The 13797-nt window shown below is 48.1% G+C and overlaps 2 protein-coding genes across 4 annotated transcripts in view; one reads left to right on the top strand and one right to left on the bottom strand.

The window, feature by feature from the left end:
* PACC1 (proton activated chloride channel 1) overlaps nt 1–11303 on the bottom strand; it is a 26369-nt gene extending 15066 nt beyond the window's left edge. The window contains exon 1 of one of the 2 annotated variants that reach the window (XM_081000610.1): nt 11055–11303. Coding sequence is in view for 1 of the 2 variants with exons in the window: in XM_081000609.1 (XP_080856735.1) it covers nt 8098–8133 (36 nt within the window). In the remaining variant the exon portion in view is untranslated. Of the gene's footprint in view, nt 1–8097; nt 8233–11054 lie in introns of those variants that run through there. The other variant, XM_081000609.1, reaches the window with a different exon arrangement.
* NENF (neudesin neurotrophic factor) lies at nt 8132–13797 on the top strand (the record flags this gene model as incomplete). 2 transcript variants are annotated; one of them, XM_081000620.1, is made up of 4 exons in its annotated part: nt 8132–8515; nt 10863–10923; nt 12405–12508; nt 12785–13797. In XM_081000620.1, the coding sequence occupies 4 exons, from the start codon at nt 8132–8134 to the stop codon at nt 12959–12961; spliced, it is 726 nt and encodes a 241-aa protein (XP_080856746.1). In that variant the 3' UTR covers nt 12962–13797. The 2 variants fall into 2 exon arrangements, with proteins under 2 accessions (XP_080856746.1, XP_080856747.1); XM_081000621.1 differs by lacking the exon at nt 8132–8515 and adding an exon at nt 9743–9937.

The raw sequence follows: 13797 nt of genomic DNA, 5'->3' as shown, positions 1-13797 counted from the left end.
AGACATTCTGAGAGAAAATCAGGACCATCCCTGAGCCTTGAACACCCATCCTGTTCACAGAACTCAGCCTGCTTACTGACCAGCAGCTTGGTTTGATCACCCTCTGGGTATGCAAACTTCCACCCATTGGTTGCAGGATCATATCCACAGAAGATCATTTCCTGAACCTTTGGACCACCTGCCTCAAAGAGCTCAAAGGGCTCTTTGGCTACCCTCCCAAACCCGGGAAAACCATGTACCTTTGCACCTTTGCATGCCCTGCACCCTAGGGACCTCCCACATTTCCGGAGTTTGTACCCTTTTGTGCACCTGTGCAGCTTTTGCACATCTTTGGGAACCTTAGCACACTGCACCTGTGCTTTTCCAGCATTCCCACCACCCTCCAGAGGTGACTCCAGAACAAAGAGATTGTTCTGCCCCCTTTTCACGTTGGCCACTTGTTTCCCCCCTCTGAAAATGGAACAGGTGTCATTTTCAAAGCAAATTTTTGTATCCCTGCTTCATTAGAGCTGATACAGATAACAAACAACAATTCAGTCCCGGCACAACGTAGACCTCTAGCTCCTCCTGTAAAGGAGAAAAAAACATGTTAGCCACAGCAGAAACCGACTTTCTCATTCCGTCTGCTAACATCACAGTTGTTCCTGTTGAAACAGCCCTGCAGTTCCGCATTTTGCCAGCAGGCTCGCTTAGCAGGTGCTGACCAACAGTCGTATCCAAAACCCAGCGCGTCACCGTGTCCTGGCTGGAGTTGTTCTTCACAGTTGCCATAGAAGCAGTGATAAGAAAACAACCCTCCCCAGCGTCTGAGCCACGTCCTTCCCTTGCGTTCCCACGCTGGCCTCCTCTCCGAGACTGGTTCCCATGAGAACTCAGCTGGTTGACCTTGGGACCTTCCTGCCCAGCTGTGTCCGCTCTCCATGGGCAGCAGCGACGCAAGTGTCCCGTTGCATTACACACGTAGCAACCACGAACTCCAGTGGAAAAACACTGCCCGGGGCTCCTCCCAGCTGGCCTCCTTCTCCTTCTTCCGGAAAAGCACTCCTTGCCAGCTCCGCCCCCTCTGGCCTGGCTCCCACTGCGGCTTTCTGGGAACCTGCTTTGTTGACATTCCACTCCAGCACGCACAGTGGACAAGCCTTTACACTTGCCTTTGGAATCCTTCGCCCCCCCGATCTGCTCACTAGCACTCCTTGAGGCTAAATCGTCAGGAACAGGGGCACCAGCCATCTCTAGGCTTTTCTCAATACTTTCTCCAGGGCTCTGGCCTCCTGCTGAAGCTTCACAGCAAACGCAGCACATCCCCAGACAGCCCTTGCTCAACTTCTTAGAGTGAGCTGTTCAAACGCAATGTCCTCCAAGACCTGGCTGCCTGCCATTGTCTTCCGTTCTCCCAAGGGGCCCCAAGCTGTACTCACAGATTACAAGCTCCTCCGGCACCCATCCGTGGGGAAACGATTTCTTGCTGCTCTCAGCTCCGCAGCTCTGCAGCAACACAGGCAACCACTTAGTGTCTTTCAGCCAGCTGCTCTTAGCTCCGCAGCTACACCTTTGCCCCCTAGCAACAGGCAAAAACTCCTGCCAGCGTCTCTGCTTCAGACCGCAGACTTCAAACGCATTCCGGCAGCCTCCGTTGCTCTGAACCGCAACTTCAAAGCGTTCCTGTGACGGTTTTTACGATCGGTGATTAAGGGTCCATAACCTGTGAAATTGATTTATTGGTTTGGCGTGACCCCCGCTAATTGATTTACGATCCACAATTAGCTCTTTATGCCCGGCGCGCTTCCTCCGAGCTGCGCCACTCAGCTCCGTCTCCAGTAGCTCTCCAGTCACGCCTCAGCAGAGTTGAACACAGCGGTGAAAACTGTCACGTAGCTTCCGACAAACACACAAAGCCCGGTTTGTCTATTTACAGTCCTTTATTCCGACATTTCCCAGAAAACTCCTGGGCTCACCGCAGCCATGACAAACTGCGACCTTCTCTCTCAGAGACCAGAGAGGAACAGAACGTAACTCCTCCCAGCTCCTCCTAGCTTCGAAAGCTGACGTCAGAATGCTGAGGCATCATGGGAACAACTTAACCTGTTAAGTTCCAAACCCAACAGAACGTAGGAAACTGCCTTACATTGAGTCAGACCATTAGTGCATATAGCTCAGTACTGTCTGCATTGACTGGAAACTGCTTTCTCAAATGACTGCCTAGAACCCTGAACAAGAGCACTCCTGTTAAAGAGGACAAACCAGAACATTTCTTGCAGATCCAACTTCTAAGGCTGGATCTAGAGGCTGCTATATAAAGCTGAGAAGCGGTGATGTTGGGTTTTTTTAAAAAAAGAACAAGCCAATTTCTGGTCTCACGGTTGCGGAAGAAAATGAGAACATGGAGTAGGAAGTTTCTGATAAAACTTTAAAAGGGCATTGGTTACTTCTCCAGTTTGGGCTGCAAAGTCTTCAATGGAGCGTCTACACCGCTCCCAGACTCTCCATTCCAATGCGCCTTCTATCTTGCATTCACGACCGAAAAGACTGGATTTATCCCTCTGTATGTAAATCCCGGAATTGCTGGCGGAGGGATTTCCCAGGCATGTAAGAAGGCATCTGACGGCTTTCCGCATGTGTGAGCATGCAGCACAAACCCCTTTCCTCCCATCATCACCAAAAGGAACAGCAACCTAATCCTCAGGCCACTGCTACGTTATCCTTTGGCTCAGCGGGCCAGAACAACAGGCAACTGAACACCTTTCAAAGCAGCAAAACAGACCAGATGCTTTCTCGAGCCGTCACTCAAAGCACAAGGCCCAAACTGCCAGGACATTTTTGTCAATGTCACAGGCTTGTCACATCCGATAGACATGATCCCTGCAGGCCGCGCAGCATCTAATCCCATAACTGAAAGGAAAATAACTGAAGGCAAAGCACAAAGGATTCTGCTTCCTTTTGTTCCTTCCCTCTATCTACAATTTTCTTTTTGTCTCCTGGCGTTCCGAAGCAACCTTGCAGATCGCAGCTGGCGCATTCCACTTCTTCCCTTTCCCAAACAAAATTGGTTGTTGTTTTTCTTTATTTATTTAAGTCACTGTTTTTGCAAATGAAAACATAGAAGAAGAAGAAGAGGAGGAGGAGGAGGAGTTTGGACTTGATATCCTGCCTTTCACTCCCCTTAAGCAGTCTCAAAGCGGCTAACATTCTCCTTTCCCTTCCTCCCCCACAACAAACACTCTGTGAGCTGAGTGGGGCCGAGAGACTTCAAAGAAGTGTGACTGGCCCAAGGTCACCCAGCAGCTGCATGTGGAGGAGCGGAGACGCGAACCCGGTTCACCAGATTACGAGTCCACCGCTCTTAACCACTACACCACGCTGGCTCTCAGTTCAGTTCAGTTGACTACCACAGCCCCAGAAATATAACTGGGCACCAACCAAACCTTCAACCTGAGAAAGGTTCGCTCGTCCAGTTAGAGGTGGGGTCAAGGCTTTTCAGAAACCCCTGTCAAGATCTGCCTCTATCAAAGGGGGAAACCCACAGAGTGGGTCAGCTCCCATCATCCCCAGCCAACATGGCCAATGGTCAGGAAACAGCAGGAGTTGTAGGCCAGCAGCATCTTGGGGACACCACATAATAATAGAATTGTAGAGTTGGAAGGGAACCTGAGCATCATCTAGTCCAACCCCCCTGGCATTGCAGGAATATGCAGCTGCCTGCAACTTTGGTGTTATCAGCAGCACGCTCTAACCAAGTGAGCTACCCCGGCACCGTGTTGGCTACATCTACTGTATTCTTTAAACAGATAAGGCTATTATTGCAAGACTTCAACACCCCTGCAAGCGGATAAACGGCACTCAAAACTAAAGCAAGCAACAGTGAAGTTATCAGCTCTTCTTGGGAAAACCCCAAAGGTTTGCAGAAGTACAAACGAAAAGGTTGGGGAATAAATGAGCGAAGCCAAAAGTAGCCCAATGAGAACTGAGCATGCTCAGTGGCCGCGGAATGCTAACTGGTGGGGGCTGAATGGAAAACAGAAGAGGAGGAATGGAATGCTTAGCTGACTAGAGCCCTAACTAGAAGCTCTCCACGCTGCAACACTTTGTTGCAGGTCCCATTAGTAAAGACATAGCACTGTAAGTTTCTCATGCTTTCCACACCCTTGAGAAGACAATGCATGCAACAGGCTTCTTGGCTGTTACGTGTGTACATGAGTGCATGGCTGCAGTCCACAATGAATACAGATCACCCTGGCACAGAAGCCTTGGCACACTGTTAGGAGCATAGGTGAGCTACAGTGATCAGGTAGCTTTCAGGTATGTCCTATTTCGGTATTTACTCAGATGTCAGACAAGGCGGCGACAGCAGGGGAAGCTATGATATACAAGCCACTTAAGCTATTTATTCACATTGGCTTCAATGGGGCAAAGTCTAAAATCCCAGGGAATGGATGATTCACACATGCAGGTACATCGGAACTGGAGAACTTTGGGTCTTTCCCTTGGGACTCTCCTTAGCTTGAACCCCTTCTCCTCAAGATATACCAGCTCAAGAGTCCTGCTCCATGCCCTCCTGGAGCGCTTTGACGCAGCTGAAATGTAACCTGCTGTACAAAGATAAGTCATATCTGTTGTTCCACTATTGCCCACCACTAGCATGTCTGTTAGGGGTCTGTTTTGTCTGTTAAGGGTGTGGAGCTGCAATATCGAGAGTTCACTGGGAAGCATTGATGGTTAACCCCCCCATCCCTGAGAATTATAGCTCTGAGTAGGGAATAGGTGTCTCCTGCCAACTCTCATCAGTCATCACCCTTAACAAATTAAAATTCCCAGAAGAGGCCAAAGACCGAACAGAATGTTTAGGGAAGCAGGGAAATCTTTTGTACATTAGTTAGTTCTTCAACACATATTAACCTCCTTCAGGGAACTTTTGGTGTTTTTTATTTCATTTCTTTCGAAGTCCATTTAAAGAGCAAAATGGCAATCACACTAACACTTTAAGTCACTTAACCCAGAAGGTTTAAAATCACAAAAGCAGCTGAACATTTGATTGTAAGGACGATTCAAAAGATTTTGAAAAAATGAATAAAACCTGTAGTCTCCAAAATAGAAGAGCATCTTGAGAATATATTAGAATGGCAGGGAGCCTCAGGCCTGGGAGCCAAACCTCTCTACTTGGCCCTTGGGATTCTCATCAGAATCCCAGGCCACAAACCCTGGGACCTCAGGTAGCTTGGCACTGAACAAATACAAGAATTATTCTTCGTCTGCATTAGTGAATGCAAAAACCAGAGCCTTGTATCACCTTAAAAAGCAACACATTTTATTTCTGGCATCACTTAGCCCATGGGTAGGCAAACTAAGGCCCGGGGGCCGTATCCGGCCCAATCACCTTCTAAATCCGGCCCACAGACAGTCCAGGAATCACCGTGTTTTTACATGAGTAGAATGTGTCCTTTTATTTAAAATGCATCTCTGGGTTATTTGCGGGGCATAGGAATTCGTTCATTATTATTTTTCAAAATATAGTCTGGCCCCCCACAAGCTCTGAGGGACAGTGGACCGGCCCCCTGCTGAAAAAGTTTGCTGACCTCTGACTTAGCCCATATAAACTTCTGTCACAGTAAATGCTTCTAGGTGGGTGTTTATTGTGCCCCCCCACAATCCACACATCAAAATGCCAGCCCACATTCCTGCCCCCCCCCCCCATTTTCACCTGGATTTCTGGGAAGCATCTGTTAAATTATGACTATTTGTGTAACATCAAGCTCCTGTCTTGAAGCATCAATCTTTACTTGATTTCACCATGACAACCCCTGTGGAATCTGGGAATTTGGGAGAGAACCTGGGAATGGTACTATTATTGTTAATAGTGTTATTATTATTATGGGCTGCATTGCAGCTCTCCTGCTAATGTCCTGCCCCAAGTAAGGCATGCTATAATTGCATTTGAATGAGCTGAGCTCTCTCAACATCTGCAGTTTTGAAGGAGAAGCAAAGGCAACTGCCATGAGCCCAGAGTTACAGTTGTACCAGCTGGTACATTGATATGCAAAGCAGGCGAAACCTTCAAGGCCTGGCAGGAGGACAGCGGAGGAGTTTCACTGCATGGCTAAGACCAGTTTGATAGCACCATACCAGAGCACATTCAAACAGATAACCAATTTTCTGGATTTGCTTTAAATGCTTTTTAAAAAGTGAGATCTGGGAGGGTTTGTTTACACCAACAGATATCACCACCCCCTTCCCTTTCCTTCCAGATTAACTGCATGAACACAAGAGATCTGGGCTCCAGAAGAAAAGAAAAATGATTAAATGATTCAAGGGCAGAACGTGTGAGAGAGTATGCAGGATATCCTTTTGTTAGAGAGAGAGAGAGAGAGAGAGAGAGAGAGAGAGAGAAGTTCGCTCAGGGGAAAAAAAACAGGCCATTGTTGACACTACAAAATGGACTTTCCGTATTTTTCGCTCTATAGGACGCACTTTTTCCCCTCCAAAAATTAAGGGGAATTGTGTGTGTGTCCTATAGAGCGAATGCAGGCTGCACGGCTAAGCCCAAAGTCAGAACAGGGAGACGGAGCGCTGCGGAGCGCTCCGTCTCGTTCTTCTAGCTTGGGGATGGCTGCGCGCAAAGCCTCTGCAGGGCAGCAGGGTGCCTTCACCCCGCTGCCCTGCGGAGGCTACAAAGGCTGTCCCCAAAGCTGTTCTAGCTTGGGGATGGTAGCCGCCTGAAGCTGCGCTCTGGAGGCTTTGGGTGAATGCACCTTGAACGCACCTTGTTTTAGAGGGGGAGAACTAGAAAAAAAAATTTTTTTCCCTGTTCTCCCCCTCCTATGGTCCGGTGCGTCCTATAGAGCAAAAAATATGGTAACTTGGTGATCTGGCTATCTTTCTCTGTGGCATTAAACAGAATTCTGAGAATCAGAATTAATGGAGGGCGGTTATACAATTAAATATAAGAATAAAGGCTGGAGTTGATGCAGAGACCCTGTTAGGTTGCAAACTGGGAAGAGAATTAAGGCAAGCGTCCTGTCAACACTACTAAAAATAATAAAAAATTATTATTAAGCCCCACTGAACTCAGCAGGCATTACATTTGAGCATATAATAAGATCACTTACAGCAACAATTAAGAGCTCATTATTACCAACTGCCTTCTAGGATAGCACTCAGCTCATCAGGAGGATTATTATACTATTATTACCGTCTTTATGAATCAATTGCCAGTGACAGGAGAATCAGCTAGAGTCCTGCAGTTTTAAGCAGAGCTCCCACTTCTGATTCTTGCCATCTGGACTAGAAAAAGTCTGCAAAGTGCTGGGGGGGGGGGAGCGGGGATGAGGAACTACTGTGCACAGCAAAGAAAACGCTTTTCCTGCAGTGCCTTCGCTGGCAAACAAGAAACTTGTGCCTGGGCTTTGTGCAGAGTCACGTGTTTGTTTCCTACTCAGAACAGGAGGCTAGTCTCACTCAGGTCAATGTAAGTGCAAGATTGTGCATGCTTTACTCAGAAGCAAGTCTCACTTAGTTCAATTAGTCTTACTCCTGACTTCTGGGAACCAACAGAAGTTTTCATCTATAAACTGCTGCTTGCACAGAGCAATCCCATGCACAGAGAAGTAAACCTTTCTTTGCTCAATGGGATACATTATACTGAATGCATGCACAGAGGGATGGCAGCCTGTTGTAGTTTTGCAGCCCTATTGCAAACGGCAAGCTCTACTGCAGTGGTAAAGCTCCCGCCTTACACGCAGAAGGGCTCAGGTTCAAATCCCGGCATCTCCGGATGCAGAGCTGAGTTGCTACTTCTGCCCAGAGCTGCTGCCACTCAGTGTAGGCTATACTGAGCTAGATGGGGCAACGGTCTGACTCGGTATGAAGCAGTTGCCTCTGTACGGAGCGGTAAGCATGCATCGGATCCGGCTGTGTTAAGTCTGCCCATACCCGGGCTGCAAGTTTTCCTGTTTGTTTGCCACAGCAGCAGAAACTGCAAAGGCTCTTTCCGGAGCGCGCAACGCTCAGATCGGCCAAGAAAGGAAAGCGGCGCGTCGATCGCGCTTCGCGAAGACGAATTCGGAGCAAGATCGCCGCCACTGCTCCGACCCCCGACCCCAATACCTCTTGGTAAGACGACGAAGTCTCTTGTCTATTCATGGCACCAGCGAAGAGAAAAGGCAGCGGAGAGACTCGATCAACAGGCAGCTGCAAAAGAAGCCGGGATCTGGCGAGGCAGCTGCGGAAGCGACAAGTGGATCAAAGAGCATCGGGCGTAACGGGACACACATTCTCCGGCCGGGAGACGCACGGCGCAAGCGCGCGAGACCCCACCGTTTCCTCCAGGAACTTACTTGCGCGCTTCCCGTACCTTGGGTCTGCACGGCTTGTTGCTTGCACCGAGGGGGGGGGGTGTAGAGAAGGGGATGATGGGAAATGTAGTTTGTGGCCTGGAAGCATTGGGCTGGACTCGGGGCTTCTGGGGAAGCGCCGGGTTCGAAATGTGCCGAGCAAGGGTTCGGTGTCAGCGTTGCTTGTGCAGGTTCTTTGCTGATCGCTTGTGTTCCTTTGGTGGTGAGGGCGGTTGGGCTTAGCCTAGGGGGTGGTTATTCATTTGTGGTTGGCTATGGTGGTCTTTGTTTTCGTGTGTGAGTGGGGTGGGTGGGTGTTTTGGATCAGGTTAGCCATATTGATTTGTATGCTGTTTGTAGATTATTGTCAGTGTCTTGTTGTATGTGATATGTGTATGTGATAAAGGGGAGCCATACCGGGGTGAAGGCAGCTTCTTCTATATGTCCCCGTGTCAGGTTCGGTTTATTGGTTAATTTTTCTAGTAGGGCTGTTTCCTGCGTTAAGACATTTAAAACGGCATAATACCACTTCTAACAGCCGTGGCTTCCCCCAAGGTATTCTGGAAATTCTAGTTTGTAAGGGTGCTGAAAGAGGCTAGGTTCACAGAATTGTAGGGTTGGGTGGTGAACCACGGGGGTCAACTAGTTCAACTCCCTGCAGTGCATGACCCTTATTGCTCAGCGTGGGACTTGAACCCAGGACACTGAAATTAAGAGCCCTGGTCTACTGACTGAGCTAAGAGACTCCTTTGTTCTTGCAACACTACAGTTCTCCATAGTTTAACCATCAATCTCTCTTCTCAGGGAGCTCTAGGAATTGTAGTTCTGTGAGGGGTACCGGGGGTTACCTAACAACTCTCGGCATCCATACAAACTACAATTCCCGGGATTATGGGGCCCTCGCCTGCATAGGAATGCAGTGTCGGTTGATGGGTCGGATAAACAACTACAGTATAAAACATGCAAATGTTTAAATAGTTTCCCTTGATTAATTGGGCAGATTTATTTTTTTAATGAATGCATTTAAGCACATGTTCTTATAAATATCGTGCGCTGACACAGGAGGTAACCTGCCTTTCCAGGGTGGTGACATGTTTGCAGCATTGAAAAGCAAAGTTACACGCATGTTTTCTGTGGTGCAAGGTTTCATTTTAAAACGTAGAGGTGGTGTTAAAGGCTCGTGAAGGCCATGCATCTAAAGCGTATTTCTGTTTCAGGGTGCTCGGAACTGTAGCTTTGTAAGGAATATAAACTACAGTTCCCAGGAGTCTTCGCGGGGGGGGAGGGTGCGTGCTTTGGATGTATGACGCGCAGGCGGTCTAGTCGCAGCGTGGAAAGGAAGGCGTGGAGAAAAGCAAGCGGGAGAAGTTTGCTTTCGAGAAACCCGATCCCCGCGGCTCTTTTTCCCCGCCCCCGAAGTCTTGGCCGCCATCCGGCGCAGGAGGAGCGCCATGGCCGGCGGCTTCGCGGCGGCGCTGGTCCTGCTCGCCTCGGCCCTCCTGGGCTTCCGCGAGGGGCGGACCGAGCAGGAGCTGCGCTTCAAGCCCGCGCCCCGCCAGAGACCCGTGCGCCTCTTCACCGAGTCCGAGCTGGCGCGATACGGCGGGCAGCAGGTACGGAGGGAGGGCGCTTTCCCGGGAGAAGACGGTGGGCCAGGGCCGAGCTGAGGCTGCGAGGAGCGGCTGCTGGCCGAGGATTTAGGGCGCAAGGGCGGGTTTTGCTGGCTTTGAGCGATCCGGCGCGGGAAGCCAGCCGAGGTCGGGTTTGCCTTCGGATGTTTGGTTTGCAGACGCTGCTAGCGGCAGGCTAAAATGTGCGCGCAAGAGTATGGACGGAAGAGTTTTGCACCTCTTGGTGGGATCCGGATTGGAACTCAAAACAGCGACGGGTGTCCTTTTGCCTCGCGTTTGGTTCCCGTTGCTATGAATGGAAGGGCGTTGAGTGCGAACTCATTGAATGAACGCGGTGGGTTTTCTGAGTAAACAAGCCCCCACAGAAGCAGGCTGCTCAAGTGCACACTTACCATAGCTGTCACATTTTCCCTTTTCTTGCGAGGAATCCTATTCGGAATAAGGGAATTTCCCTTTTAAAAAAAGGGAAACGTTGACAGCTATGACACTTATAGTGCTTGGGTTAAAGTCTCAGCAGGATTTGTTTCCTCCTTCTCCCAAGTAAGCATGCTGTATGGAATTTATATTTCTTCCTTCTCTCTCTCACACAGTGTGTGAGCTGCAAGTTCGTACAGCCCATCTGCAGATTTCTGCCCTCCCTAAAGGAGACAAGCCTGACTCCTTCCAGGTTTAGTAACTGGAAGCAAAGCTGCCAGCCTTCCCCCAAACTTGTGCTCTGTAGATGCTTTATCCTAAAACTCCCATACTCCTTTAGTGATTTTAACTGGTTTTGTCAGACAAGGCTCTCTTAACTTGATTCACGCCATTTTTTGATTGGGGAAAAGAAGCTTACAAAATTATATAGGATGATTTTTTAAAATATATATATCTTAAAAATGAGTCTTTTTTGGGGGGGGTGTCTTTTCAGGAGGATCAGCCTATTTACATAGCTGTGAAGGGCGTGGTGTTTGATGTCACCTCTGGAAAAGGTGAGTTAACTTTCTAACAAGAAGGTTCCTCCCTCCCTCCCCATCTCTGGCTCTGTTTCAGAGGCAGAAATCTCAGCACTGCAGCCCCAGCTACTGTAGGGCATTTTTAAGAAAGCTCCATATTTCCTAACCTGGTGTCCGCCAGATGTTCAGGACCACAACTCCCATCAGCCCCAGCTAGCGTTGTCCTGGGATATTCTTGAAAGGGAGAGGAGAACAGAAGATTAGTAATATATAATCACAATTGACATATCTTCCAGTACCTTCCCTCTCCCACCTCCAAAGTTATTTTCTCTCCATCAAAATGTGCTCAAAGGATTCTTCACAACTCTGAATTCTTTCTTACCTGACCAGACCTAGTAATGTTCCCAGCTTTGCTGTCTGTGGCAGCAGGAAGGCATGTTTCCCCCCCTCAAGGCCTCCAGTTCCTGTAAACTGCTTTGTGCATGGTTTTTTTGGTGGAAAAGCAGCATACAATGAAATGACTGTATCTTCTCAGCAGCCATCTGCTTTCACCTCAGTTATTTCATGGTGCCGGCTATTTCTTCTCACACATTAGCCAGGCGGCAAGCTGTAGCAATGGACTTTATTTATTAAAAAAAATCTTTTTACAGCCTGGTGCTAGTCAGAGAAGGGCCAAGCCAGGTGGCTGCAGTTGCCGCGGACTTCATTTACCCACAATGCCTCTCAGGTCTGACTTAAGGTTGCTGTGTTTGAGGGAAACAAAGGAGGCATCGGGGGAAATAAAGGTGCTTCTTAAAGTGCTGGGCCTTAAAAATAAATAAAAAGTAAGCCAACACACACATACAAAGGATGCTGGAGCAGCCTTGTTGGCACCTGCTGGAGTTTGTAGGCCCTGACATTTGCCCAACCATGCTGGATGCCAACGCTGGGCCTGGTTACCTCAGCCAAAAACGCACATCGCCCCCTTTCAGCAGATCACCATTTAAATCCACTTGGCTGCCTCCTAGGTGATTAGTTTGTTGCCACCTGCCGTCATCTGTGCACTGAGCCTCATTATTTAAAATACTGGATTCCCTCAGATCATGTGCAGGTCTTCCATTAGTGCTGTATTAGTAATATAATTTGCTTGTCACTTTCATGGCCAGGGAGGCTGATAAGTGCAATAAGTGGACGTCTTTCTCATCTTGCACAATGGAAGCTAAAGTTATTTTGCGATGGAATCTAATTTTTTTAAGGTTCTGGCATTGTACAAGGAAGATAAAACAGACAAACCTCCAGATGTTGTCCAGAGACCAGATATTTGATGCGCTCAGCTCCTGAGCCATCAGATGTTTGTGGGATTTTTCTACCCTCACGGTTTTCTAACTTGTTCCTTGTTCTAAAAGGAAATAGGCTTTTTTTCTGAAATATCATGGACATAATTAAATATTAGAAGTACCATGAGAGGTTTGGTTTTTTTAAGGGTAATGAATTTTAGCTTAATTTCATTGAGACCTTATTTTCTCCTCCTTGGACAGAGTTTTATGCGAAAGGAGCACCGTACAATGCGCTAGCTGGCAAAGATTCCACACGAGGGATTGCAAAGATGTCGCTTGATCCGGTGGATCTCACGCATGATACAGTAAGAAAAAGAGAGATGTGTTCTTTGTACAACGGGCTGAGCCACAATCCTGCACATCACTTTACTTGCATGTAGGCCTAAATTGTTGTTGGCAGCTAGCTGTTGCCTCAGGCACATGCAGGAGCAAGACATCTGGTGGGTGGGGAAGCGATCTCTGCATATCTTCCTCTCCCTTTTGAATAGTCATATACGGCACAGTGAATGAATTTGCTCTCTCTTCCCTCCCTCCCTCCCTCCCCTTGCACAGACCTTAACTCGTTTTCATATGTCATTTAGGTGGGCCTTACGGAAGAGGAGTTGCAGTCTCTGGAGGAAACCTTCCAAAATGTCTACAAAGCCAAATATCCCATTGTCGGCTATACTGCCCAAAGAATTCTCAATGAAGATGGCAGCCCTAATCCAAACTTCAAACCTGAAGATCAGCCACACTTCACCATTAAGGATGAGTTTTGACCCAGTGGCGTTGCAGTTCTAAGAAGCCGCGGGTACTCTCCTGCATTACAAGAGGAAATAGACAAAAGCAAGATGTATGGCTGATAGCAGGACGAACTCTTGGAAAACTGAATGGCGTGGCATGCCTGTGACAGGATGTATTTTTTGACATCTTTAAGGGTAAAACTAGGTACCAGATGCTTACTATGCTATCTTGGCTCTGCAGCTGATGAGCCAGTAACGTCATGGTAAATGTGGAATTTATTTTAGTCCAGTTCTCTCCTCCCCAGTGAAATTATCCATGCCTTTCTACCTACCTGTCACTTGGCTAACTAAATACGAGTCTTTATGAGAAGGGCGGTGCTTGCAACAAAAGGCTGCAGCGTGGAACGTTCCTGGTTCAGGGTGCCAGCCAGCCATGGCAGCTTGAAGGATTCCATTCCATCCACCCACTGTTCTGTTCTCCGCCCCCCAGGCAACAGGAAATTGGCATTCTGCGCCCACTGATCATGCTCCATCTCAGTGGGCTGTGTTTGTGGTTCTTTTCTTTCTACAAACTCTGCAGTAAAGCAAGGCTGCTCATGTCCTCCCTCTCTCGTTTTATATACATTTTATTTATTTACTGCCTTCCTAAACTGCATAATAGCCAAAGCTTTCTGGGTGGGCTCCAGATTTTCTTGGGTTGTGGACAGGACACAGAACATGCCTGCAGATATGAACCTTGCACTGCGTACTTTGCTATGGATGTTTCATAATGACTTCAATATTTCCAGTTTCTTTATCCTGAGATTAACTGCATCTGTGTTTTGTCATCTTAGATATAAATTGGGTCCCCTGTATTATTTTTTTAAACTGTC

Source organism: Podarcis pityusensis (genome assembly GCF_964106645.2).
Source record: "Podarcis pityusensis genome assembly, chromosome: 3".
NCBI classification, from domain to species: domain Eukaryota; kingdom Metazoa; phylum Chordata; class Lepidosauria; order Squamata; family Lacertidae; genus Podarcis; species Podarcis pityusensis.
This window is presented reverse-complemented; position numbering and strand designations above follow the sequence as displayed.